Genomic DNA, 12,591 nt, shown 5'->3' with positions numbered 1-12,591 from the left:
TTTGGGGGCTTGTTTCTAAAGTGTTGTTGCTTATTTGGGCTTGTTTTCTAATGCTGTTTAAACCAGTGGTTCTTAAACATTTACTTGTCAAGGACCCCAACCAAATTAATGTCACTGTCCACAGACACCCATCTGAAAATGTTTTATGCCAAATTTGTGTGGTTAGAATGTTTCAAAAATATTTCAAATTCGTCCCTTTTTCTAAGATTTTTGGGGAAAAAGCAGATCTACATGTTCACAACGCGTCGCATCGCTACGTGTTGTCAGCTTATAGATCGGCTATTTTCAAATAGCTGATGCATAGGTTAAGAGCTCATGTGGCTTCTTTTGGGCTTGTTTTCATAGACCGTTGCTTGTTTTTTTCGCAATATCTGGCAACAGTTGCTGTTGAAGAAGAGTAGAACTACATCCAAGCAACGGTGTTGAAAACTGAAAATATCATTTATTGAGTGATATTCTGTTGTTATGATGTTGTATAATAGGTTTGCAAACACTGACAAAGGAAGCTAAGGGATGTGCAATTGGTAGCCCTAGTAATTACTGTGTAAGTACTGTTTTGTTTTCTGGCTAAGAGAGAAAGTTCAAAGTTGTTCATTGTCTCTAAAGCAGGGGTCTTCAACAGGGGGTCCGGGACCCATAGGGGGCCCTCCGAGTTACTACAGGGGGGCCGTCAAATCTTGGTGTGATATGATTTTTTTTTACATTAACCACTGATCTACAAGCGAGCTTGTAGATCAGCTATTTTTGGCAAAGTGGTATAGGTCTAGAGGGGAAAAAAGAGCAGACCAAGTAAACCATTATGTCTCATTTGAAACAAAAAATGTCCTCAGTCTTGACCACTGATGAGTATAGTGCATGAGCGTGCATGTGTGCATGCTTTGGTGCCTGTGTGTTTGTCTAGGTGAGGGGGTTATGTTTGCTAAGGAGCACAATGGCAGTGGGGATTATTATTATAATTATAATTATTATATATATATAATAATTATAATTATAGTCTATAGACTTCTAATACTATCTCATATAGTGGTAGCAGTAGTAATATAGTGCAGGGGTCTTCAACGTTTTCAGCCCAAGGACCCCCTAGCTGAGAGAGAGATGAAGCAGGGACCCCCTCTATATTGTATAAAATTGTGTTTTAGATGAAACTTTTTTGTTTATGTTTACTGTTCTTTTTTCTCTCTACACCTAAACCTCTTTGCCAGCGCGAGGCGTTGTGAGATGGTAGATCTGCTATTTTTGGCTAAAGCTCTCCTCAGAAAAGGGATGCTAGGGTTCAAGTGGTTAAGGTAAAAAAAAAATCATATCACACAAAGATTTGGCGGACCCCCTGTAGTTGCTCTGAGGACCCCCTAGGGGTCCCGGACCCCCTGTTGAAGACCCCTGATATAGTGTATTGATATTCATTTTTATTTCACTGGGTCTCCACAGGTGTTGCTTGGTACTCACATGTTGTAGCAATGTCTCTCTTCTCTTGACATATGTATGGCTCAGTGATGCATTTTAAATGTCAACCCGCATGTCCTTTATGGCAGTAGATGATGGAGAACTTCATTCTGTACGAGGAGCTTGGATCAGGCAGCAGGTCAGTGGTCTATAAAGGCAGAAGGAAAGGCAGTCTCAACTACGTTGCCATTGTCTGTGCCGACAAGACCAAGAGACCTGAAATAACCAACCATGTAAGTCTGCTGGTCTTTGGTAAGATCCCACCAGAGCCTTCTTTCCTGTGTCTCTCTTTACACTGTCTCTCCCACAGTGTCTCCCTCTCCACTGTCCAACTGTCTTTCTCTCCCACAGTGTCTCCCTCTCAGCTGTCCAACTGTCTGTCTCTCCCACAGAGTCTCCCTCTCCGCTGTCCAACTGTCTGTCTCTCCCACAGTGTCTCCCTCTCCGCTGTCCAACTGTCTGTCTCTCCCACAGTGTCTCCCTCTCCGCTGTCCAACTGTCTGTCTCTTCCACAGTGTCTCCCTCTCCGCTGTCCAACTGTCTGTCTCTCCCACAGTGTCTCCCTGTCAGCTGTTCTACTGTCTGTGTCTCCATCCTACGCAGTCTTTCTTAATGTTTGTCTCTCCTACTACACTGTCTCCCTCTCAGCTTTCTTAATGTCTGTCTCTCCTACTACACTGTCTCCCTCTCAGCTTTCTTAATGTTTGTCTCTCCTACTACACTGTCTCCCTCTCAGCTTTCCTACTGTCTGTCTCTCTGGTGTCTCAATATAGAAGCATATGCAAATTAGGTTGACTCATCACTCCTCTAGTGGGTATCAAACAGGCCAGTGTTGTTGTGTGTTTTAACCAGTATGCCATCAGCTGTCAGAGATACATTGTTGTGTCTCCTTCCAGGTTCGTTTGAGCCATGATTTGAGTCATGGGAACATTGTGTCGTTCTATGAATGGTATGAAACCAGTAATCATCTGTGGCTGGTGACAGAACTCTGCACTGGTGAGTGACCCTCAATGACACCTGGTGAAGCTGAATGATGTTGACAAAGATCATGTTGCAATTTATCTTGCCAGGCGATCAGAGATCTCTGTCTGTCAAGACATGTCTGGGGACTTCTAAAAATGCAAGGTAGTTGCTAGAACAGTGCAAGAACGTCTGCTAACAAACCTATGCCCACAGCTTTGAAATCCAGTTTATGTCACAGCCCCACACCATGCAGGATTGACCCGAAGACTTTGGATTGGTTCTGAGCTCTAATTGTTTACACACTCAGTCTCTAGTCTTTAGAACCTGACTTGCGAGTCTATCATATCTCAGGAGCAGAGAGCCTTAAGCCTGATTTATACTTTGTTGTGCAATGTTGTCCCGTGCCGCTGTTATTTTCAGCACGCTATAAATTAAGAATAATAAGGAAGATTATGTTTGTGTGTAGAGTTTGTACCCCCAGAGGTGTTTAATTTATATTGTGCTCTTTCAATACCTTCTACCATTTCATTCACCTCCTTTCATATTCCCTCCCTCCCCTCCCCTCTTCAGGTGGTTCTCTGGAGGGTGTAATTGGCCAGGATGGTTGCCTGTCTGAGGAAGTGGTGAAGGGGTTTGGGCGGGACTTAGTCAGAGGACTGAGGCACATCCACCAATCAGGAATCATCTTCTCCGAACTCACTCCTGCAAAGGTTGGAACATAGATTTGTGCGCTTGTGTGTAGAATGAAGTGTGTTTGTTTGAGCATCTTAGAGTGTTTGGGGAAGCCATCATGTTTCACTGACAGATGGAAGAAAACTCTGATATGCTGATGTGAATCTGTCATCATCGACATTTGTATACAGCTGGGTTTCATTGCTGCAGTCAGACTGGTACCTGTTGGACCAACGGTCGCCTAGAGGTTGGAGGAGTAGATCTGTAGCCGTCGCCGTTTGACAACCACTGACTTAGAGCCTAAGATAGACAGTACAACATGGAAAAAACAAACTAGCACAGATATAGGGATGTGGTAATGATGATGATGCTACTGATGGCTTAATGTTAAAGTATCCTTGAGCAAGACTCCTAGTTCTTCACAATGGGCAGGTTGGTGGCTTGTAGTCGCTGTCTCCACCATCAGTGTATGATTGTGTTCCTGTTTAAATCAAGGCTAAACATGTAATAAGAGTAATATGGAAACTATTTTTCTGGCCCTTGTAGATTTTACTGGATGGACCCGGTGTTCTGAAGTTCAGTAACTTCTGTCAGTCCAAGGCAGAGGGCGAGACTCTGGAGGAGTTCTTTAGCTTACTGAACACCTCTGAGCAGAGTGGGGGAGGAGGAAGAAGAGGAGTAGATGAAAAGAAGAACCCCGACATGAACGACAGGAGGAAAAGAATTCAAGGTCAGGGAGACTTCCTCTAAATAATTATTTTCTCTTCTCCGTATCCTTTTGTTTTCAAAGGTAGGGTAAGTGATATTTTTGGATTAAAACAAAAACATTTTTTATGAAAAGGTTATTTTATGTGTGATAGTAATCATTGCTATACAGTGTTTGTTCTGTAACGGGGGTCTCCCCACTCCCCATCTCTTCAGATCTTTAGTAAATAGAAAATAAATGTTCAGGTGGGTTGCCAATTTCAGCCAGTCAGGAAAGAGTACCCATTTAAATGTTTATAGTGCTCCAGTTCCAAATTCGTCTGCTAGTGTTTTTGTGTCATCACTTCCGAAATCCTCTTGTTTATCCTGTAGGCAGCACCTGCATTGAGGGAGGCCAAATATTTAATTCCGACCGTAATTGTGACCTTGACCTTTGACGCGCGTGTGTGTGTGTGTGTGTGTGTGTGTGTGTGTGTGTGTGTGTGTGTGTGTGTGTGTGTGTGTGTGTGTGTGTGTTCAGGCTGTCCACTCTATACGGCTCCAGAGGTGTTGAAAGGAGCAGAGACCAGCTGCAGCTCAGATCTGTGGGCTCTGGGCTGTATACTTTACTACATGTTTACTGGTACATGTATAACACACACACACACACACACACACACACACACACATATACCAGTACACATATATGACATATCGTTGCTGTCGGGTAGAAACCATGACATTCTTTTTTATGTATTTAAAGCATTGTGATGCGACGAGTTGCGAGCTTGCAGATGTTCTATTTCTGATATTTTTGAAACATTTGGAACACAGGTTTTTTTCCATTTCCATTTCCTGAAAAGTAACATTTTTCTGCCCAACAATAATGATATGCATTATGCAGTGTCTTTGTGTTAAACTTGCCACTTAAAAACTGAATAAACAACACATCATAACTACAGAACACTACACTATACTGGACTAAAGCATATTTCTTCTCTTCCAGGTAAACCTCCTTTCTATTCAGACAGCTACACTGAACTGACCGACATGATTCTACACAAGGAACCACCACCTGCTAGACAGACAGGTACCCACGCGCGCGCACGCACGCACACACACACACACACACACACACACACACACACACACACACACACACACACACACACACACACACACACACACACACACACACACACACACACACACACACACACACACACACACACACACACACACACACAGGTGCGTGAAAGTTCCTATGAAACTCTATAGTTGTTAACTGTAACTTAATATCCTGTTGAATAAAAATGTCTTATTAATCATTGTCATATTAAAAAATAATCTGTCAGTTGAAGGATCATCCAGCCCACCCAGTGAGGAGTTTCAGAGACTTCTTAAAGGCTTGCTCATCAAGGACCCTGATAAGAGGTCAGTTTAAATATTATTATTATTATAATATAGTAATATTACAATATAATATTACTATTACTACCACTACAAATGGACCCGTAAGAGTCCATTTGGATCCATTTGTACACTCAGATTTACAAACCTGTAAGGGTCCATTTGGAACCCCCTCAAGGAACCCAGAAGGTCCCTGGACCCCACTTTGAGAACCACTGCAGTGGTCAAGGTCACTGTTTTGGTGGGTGGGTTTTTAGGATGGTAGAATTCACTGTTGTGTCTTAAGGAAGTGCCATGTCACTTAATAACTCCAACCACCTGTTTTTCACAAGACCGGGTTCACTAACTACACTTCCTGGTTAACGAGCTACACTTCTAGTTTCACAAACCACAACCTCTGTCTTAACTAACCATGACCTCTGGGTTTGCTAACTGCAGCTCCTGGTTTACTAACTATTAACTACTGTACCAGAATGCTGTCTTACATCCTTAATTAGCTTGGAATTCACAGGCTGATGGCTTTTTAATGGCTCTTGTTTTTGTGCTTTTAAGGATGGGATGGTCAGAGTTACTGACCCAGCCCTTCTGGACACAAATACTGGAGGAAGAGGATGAGGAAGAGGAGGGGGAAGGAAGTGACGTTTCAGACGACTCCATCAACCCAGGGTGGGTCGGCAAATTCCTCTGTGTTGTGCTTTTCTTGGAACTTGTGTGTGTTTACTGCAGGAATTTATATGAATGATACCCAAAATAATGGACAAAGGTCCCCCACCGAGACCATATATACAATATACATGAATGTTTCACAGTCCCGACACAACACAGAAGAACTGTGACTAAACAGTGCACTCCTGAAAATGTAACTCTTATGGGAACAGTGGTGCTCAGTTCATTCCAGAAATCTCCCAGATGCTACATTAGACATGCAGATACATTAAGCAGGCCTGTCCACTAAGGAACTTAACTTCTCTGCTTCTTCCCTGCTTTGTTTACAGAGACAGCTTAGCAGTGTAGGTCCTACATCTCCTGTCATACTTCCACCATACTGTGGAGAGTCCTGTTTTATGTCCATATAATTTGACGTTAGCCCTGCGTTAACTACTGTATTTTGGTTGTCACTGCCCGAAGTATTAAAACAAAGGACATTTAATGTTCTTGTCTGAAACCTCACACTGGGCAATAAAGTGGTACGGTTTATGAATTAGGCCTCTTTTCCTGCTATTGTTGGTCCTCAGCTGCCTACAACAACAAGACTGGACTTTTAAATGATGGCATCAGGCCAAGCCAGGCACTGCCAACTCTAACACACACAGGAGGTCAGCTTAGAATGTGCAGTGCACAGTCTTGATGTTCAGGAACACACACACACGCACGCACGCACGCACGCACGCACGCACGCACGCACTCACGCACGCACGCTCACACACACACACACACACATTTGAACAAAAAGGTCTAAATATATTAGATGCTACTGTTGCTTAGTATTTTTTTATTTGTTCTGAAGATATCTTTCTGGCTTTTTTTCAGCCTTTATTGATAGTGTACAAATGGGGAGAGAGAGACAGGGAGTGACACGCAGCAAAGGGACTCGAACCCGCGACACGCTGTCAGGCTGCAATGGAGCCTAGGTGCCCGGACCGTTAGGCCAGCGTTCCAGGCCACTGTTGCTTAGTATTGCACCACCAGTGAGTGCCATTGAATAAAACATATGGACCGCAGCGTCACACAGAGCAGTAGACATATCAGCACTACTGACACTACATGGACATACAGGGAAAAGTTGCAAACTAGCACTTTAATAAGCTGCCCAGATGGACTGGCATCCATTAATAGATGATATTAATGGATACCATGAAACTGTCAGCCGGCCTTGAATTACTAGTTACCTAGCAACTAGTGGACATGGGGTTTGGGGCCAAAATGGCTGCCCAGTGACATCCAATCTTTATTTTCATGCAGTGCTTGCAACTGGGATTAAGTGCCTTGCTCATGGGCATACTGATGCTAGCTGTGGATGGAGTGAAGAAACACAGAATTTTTCCAGCGGACCTGGCGATTTGAACTGAATCGTGATTAGTGTCTCACAAATCCATGTCTCTTATCTCTGTGACGTGGTAACTGTGTGCTTTGTTTACCAGCTATCCCCACAGGCAGCAAGAGGCCATTGAACCAGCCCCTCCAGAGAGACAGACGTCCACACGCACGCACCCCTCAGTGAGAGGTGAGAGAGGAGACAGGACAAGGCCATCCGGGGGGCAGCAGGGCTGCCACACCCTGTATCACAAATCATTTACACTCGGTAATGCGTCCCCGTATGTCACATGTTACTTGTCGTTTGTCCCACATCCTGCATTAGTACTGTGTACAGTGGTAGTCATAGAAGTAGAGGCATTTACTTGGCATGCTTCCATCCTGTGTAAGTAGCTCTTGTCTATCAATAAGCGCCAGTTCAACTAGGGTGGGGGGGGGGGGGGGGGGGGCTGTTTATAAGTGAATGTAGTGTCTGACTGGAACAAAAACCCACACTTAGTTACCCTCAGACCTCCATGTGATATGATCAGACACCATTAACCCATTAAGACCTGTGGCCAATTCTACAAATGCCTTCTAAATCAGCAGTTCTCACACTTTCAAGATTTAAATAGAATGTTCAAAAATAGCAGATGTATAAGCTGCACAAAGTGACGCGCTGTGAAGCTTGTATATCTGCCATTTTTGAATAGCCAACGCCTAAAATCTAGAATGACACAGATGCTTTCCCGGTTTTAATGCGTTAAACATGTTTGTACTGTAGCTGTTAAAAGTGAAGGAAGGTAAGTCGTCATTAGCTTTGAGGTGGAGAATATGTTGTTACAGTACAGAGGATTCAATTCATGAATGTGTGATTTTGTGTCCTCCAGATAGCGTGTCAGAGCTGAAACCGAAGCATGTGGATAAAGACAACACTGAAGCTTTCTTCCTGAGGTACAAGAACATCTTATTACACACACACACACACTCACGTAAACCACTTAAGCCCTATATACTTTGAGTAGGATGATTAGTGAAAATATTAAAATAACCATTCCACAAGCTCACTGTTGTGAGCTTGTGGAATGGTTATTTTCTTTAAACTATTTTTGAAACTTTTTGAAAAATCTTGTAAAATGTAGAGTAGAGTAATGACCCAAAAAGGCAAGTTATGATTTTGTGAAACATGTTTTTGGACTAACGTCAAACAGACAAGGGCCGCGTTTCCCAAACGAATTTGAGCTCCTGCGTAGCCTAGAAGCTGCGTAGGTGCCTCCACGCATCTGCGCAGTAGCAACCCCGTTGCGCACTATCTTCGTTAGTAGCAGCTGTGTGTGCCCAACGTCTCATCTAAATTGGCTTCAGTAGACACCATCTTCGTAGGTTCCGTTTCGTCTGTGCTAAAACTACATTCGTGAGACAGCATGCACGTGAAGAGATCCTGGACGTAGCCTACGTAAAGCCTACGTCAACTACGTAGTGCTATCCTACTATAGTTTAAACACCCTTTGCATACATATATCTATATATACAGGATTTTGCAAAAATACTAAGATAAAGTCGCACCTTTATCTAACTTACCTTTATATGAATTGGACACTTACATTTTTATAGGTACATTCTGTAATGTATTAAAATGCATTTTTTAAGGTGACATTTCAATGATCTTAAATAAACACTGCGGCCATTGTTCGCCGTTCCAAAACATTCAGAGGATAGAGGGGGCGTCCCCCTGCATGATTGACAGCTTAACGCGTAACGGGCGACGCCTCCCCAAAAAAACAGACATATATACAACAAACACACTGCGACATGCCGTGTTGATAGCTTGCAGATCTGTTATTTTGGGTAGGGCGAGCGCCTGCAGTGCTTCGTCCTCTATGCATGAACCCGAAGTTTACAAATTGTACTCTCACGGATAATCCGATCATCTAATAAAAATATTAAGCACATGCCAAGTTAACTAAAGGTATATAAATGATGCTGAGCTAAATATGTTTCCTTAATTTCGAAGTTTTATAGTTAAACGTTATGATGAAAGTGCAGTTCCTCTCACAAAGTGACAGCTGTCGCGCTCGGCGAGCGCAACAGCTCGCCATGTTTATGAATGGTTAAAACATCTTTTGAAAATAGCAGATCTACAAGCTCACAACGTGTCACAAGCTTGTAGATGCGCTGTTGCGCTCGCCGAGCGCAACAGCGCATCGCCGAGCTGTCACTTTGTGAGAGGAACTGCACTTTCATCATAACGTTTAACTATAAAACTTCGAAATCAAGGAAACATATTTAGCTCAGCATCATTTATATACCTTTAGTTAACTTGGCATGTGCTTAATATTTTTATTAGATGATCGGATCATCCGTGAGAGTACGATTTGTAAACTTCGGGTTCATGCATAGAGGACGAAGCACTGCAGCCGGCCGCTCGCCCTTTTACGCACCGGCCCGGCCCGGCCGTAATATATATATATATATATATATATATATATATATATATATATATATATATATATATATATATATATATATATACATACATACACATACACACGTGTGTGTGTGTGTGTGTGTGTGTGTGTGTGTGTGTGTGTGTGTGTGTGTGTGTGTGTGTGTGTGTGTGTGTGTGTGTGTGTGTGTGTCGGTCTTTTCATAGATTTCATTGAACGATGGGTGTTACACGCGGCCCAGGGCGCTCGTTACAAAATGCTTCGTAGGACAGTACTCCCCTCCTACTGTGGGCGGGGAGTATGCTGCGCGCATTCTGTCTCACGAATGTACTTTTACCACAATCGCAGCCAGTTTAGATGGCACGCAGGGGCACAACCACCTGCTACTAATGAGGGTAGAGCGTAGGTTTGGCCGAGTCCCAGCTGTGTAGGAGACGCTTGCGCAAGCTGCGTACGGCCACGCATGACCTGAAATCTACGTGCCTGCTATGGTACTGCGAAGCATGTGACGTCACACGTTAGACCCGTCGTCGGACCTGCGACGATGCTCTACGCACGAGCTCTTTGGGAAACCCGGCCAAGGTCTCGCCCCAGACCCCAGGTCTGGAAACACTGCCCTAAGGGATAGAAGTCTGACACAACTGACAAATGAATTTATTCTGAACTCTACATTTCATTTATCAAAATCAATGCACTAAAAATAAAATGTGCCACTTTTCTGTAGCCTACATATGAGCTGTGTCTGTGTTTTATGTCCAGCAGGTCGCATACATCTTCTGGGAGGAAGAGCAACAGACCAGACAAGGATTCCAATCCAAACCATTTTTAATAATGAGGTTGATATGAAGCTGCTCTTTTTTGTGCCTATATTAAATATATTTTAATTAGACTGTTTTCTGGTTTGGTTTTGTATCTCAGAATGATACTATGCACTTGACTCTGACTCTTTACTCACAAAGAAACATATCAGACCAGGAACACTTTACTGCCAAGAGTTTCATTAAGGCACCATCATGGAGGATTTTCTCTGGGCCAGTAATTTCAATTTTGTAACTTCAGCACAATTACAACTTAATACCAGTAGGGGGCATTGCAGGACAGGAAGAATGACTGTATGTGGCGTCAACATGAGACCTGACCACAAAGTATGATTTTCATCACCACACACAGGAAAATGTATCTGCATCAGTGCAAAATGAGCACGCACGCACGCACGCACGCACGCACGCACGCACGCACACACACACACACACACACACACACACACACACACACACACACACACACACACACACACACACACACACACACACACACACACACACACACACACACACACACACACTTCACCTACACATACACAGACCTGATCATTTGGGGGTCATGAATCAAGATGATTGATTGATTGATTGAATACTTATTAGTCAGGAATGTTAACAGATACAGTCAGACATTTATGCTCAAAGGATAACACAAAAAGGTCCTGGGTCCTATGTATTCAATTCATCAACATGGAATGAAAATAACACAAAAATACATATCAACAAATATAAAACACTATATGTACAAATATTTTTTGGGGGCAGTAAATGTCACTTCCTTTCTATGGGAAAAATCCTTGTGTGGTCTCCTGACAGATGGATTGTCAGGCCTGTTTTGAAAGAAGCGCCAGTGATCCACATTTTTTAAGGGAATGTGATTGTGTCAGGGCATTCCACATTTTGGTGGCAGAGTAGTAGAATGAGAATGAGATAGAAAATATGAGTGCAATGTTAAAATGTTATGTTGTTAATGGCGTTGCATTATTGCATGTGTGTGTGTGTGTGTGTGTGTGTGTGTGTGTGTGTGTGTGTGTGTGTGTGTGTGTGTGTGTGTGTGTGTGTGTGTGTGTGTGTGTGTGTGTGTGTGTGCGTGCGTGCGTGCGTGCGTGCGTGCGTGCGTGCGTGTGTGCGTGCGTGTGCATGCGTGCGTGCATGCGTGCCTGGAATGTATTTTTAGACAGGTATTTTGCTTTATTTAGACAGGAGAGTGTTGTGAGACAGGAAGCTGAGGGTAGAGAGGGGGGCCGACATGACATGCAACACAGCTCTGCTGGTGAATGGAAGAGCCAAATGACAACCTAGTGGACAGAAGAACAGAATGGTTATAGAGTGAGAGTGGACAGAGAGAAGAAAAGAGCAGAATGCTAACAGAAGAGTAGGGTGAGAAACAGTGGTGGACTGGAATTATAGATACTGCTGGTCAAGTGTTAGAACTACAAGTGAAAATTGCTCAAATTTCTACTTGAGTTATTGTAGGCTACTGGAGTACTATCTACATTTAATTGGTCCTCACTAATGGTCATTGTAAGATGGCACCATTTCTGTCTACTCGCTCTGTCTCATTGGTGGGCTATGGACAGTTCAAAAACATGCCTGCCAGTGACATCACATTGATGGGGATTCCAAGCTAATTTAATATAAACTACAGCATTTATCTTCCTGGAAAGATAGCATGCTGTAATAGTTTATTCTTGAATGAATAAAAACAAAAGTTTGAAATCTTGTTTGAAATGACCAAACCTGCCTACCGATGATGTTACAGGTAGACAGGTTTCTGTACTGTCCACAGCCCTTCTCTGAAACGCAGACCGAGTAAATGGTGCCATCTTATAATGAGCATTAGTGAGCAACCAGTTATGAAGATAGGTTGAAAATAGGTGGAGTATTCAAAAATACAAATTACAATGTTCAAGAAATATTAATGCATGTCAAAATAGCGGATGCGACACGTTGTGAGCTTGTAGATCTGCTAATATCACTGTATTTATGGGGCTTAAAAGAGCAGTTCACCCCCCAAAATGACTAATTTTCTATCAATTACACACCCCATGAAGCCTTGAATTCATGGAGAGTTTTTAGTTTTTATCGCATTCCTGAGCCAATAATTCAATGACAAGGTGGCTGGTCAGACTCCGCCG

General features: G+C 43.1%; 1 protein-coding gene across 6 annotated transcripts; it reads left to right on the top strand.

Annotated features, from left to right (window-relative positions):
- The first annotated feature begins 413 nt into the window (after positions 1–413).
- On the top strand, positions 414–10,521 carry ulk4 (unc-51 like kinase 4). 6 transcript variants are annotated; one of them, XM_084052667.1, is made up of 12 exons: positions 414–544; positions 1,492–1,676; positions 2,340–2,439; positions 2,977–3,116; positions 3,625–3,808; positions 4,304–4,405; positions 4,769–4,852; positions 5,118–5,196; positions 5,725–5,838; positions 7,314–7,474; positions 8,076–8,139; positions 10,395–10,521. In XM_084052667.1, exons 2-12 carry the CDS (start codon positions 1,536–1,538, stop codon positions 10,459–10,461), a joined length of 1,236 nt encoding a protein of 411 aa, XP_083908793.1. In that variant the 5' UTR covers positions 414–544; positions 1,492–1,535; the 3' UTR covers positions 10,462–10,521. The 6 variants fall into 6 exon arrangements, with proteins under 6 accessions (XP_083908793.1, XP_083908791.1, XP_083908790.1 ...); XM_084052665.1 differs by having other exon boundaries at positions 1,536–1,676; positions 10,392–10,468; XM_084052664.1 differs by having other exon boundaries at positions 1,533–1,676; positions 10,392–10,468.
- Positions 10,522–12,591: the final 2,070 nt, after the last annotated feature.

The sequence above is a fragment of the Gymnoscopelus microlampas genome (assembly GCF_963454915.1).
Source record: "Gymnoscopelus microlampas genome assembly, chromosome: 3".
Taxonomy (NCBI): domain Eukaryota; kingdom Metazoa; phylum Chordata; class Actinopteri; order Myctophiformes; family Myctophidae; genus Gymnoscopelus; species Gymnoscopelus microlampas.
The sequence above is the reverse complement of the archived record's forward strand: the minus strand, read 5'-3'. Positions and strand labels throughout refer to the sequence as shown.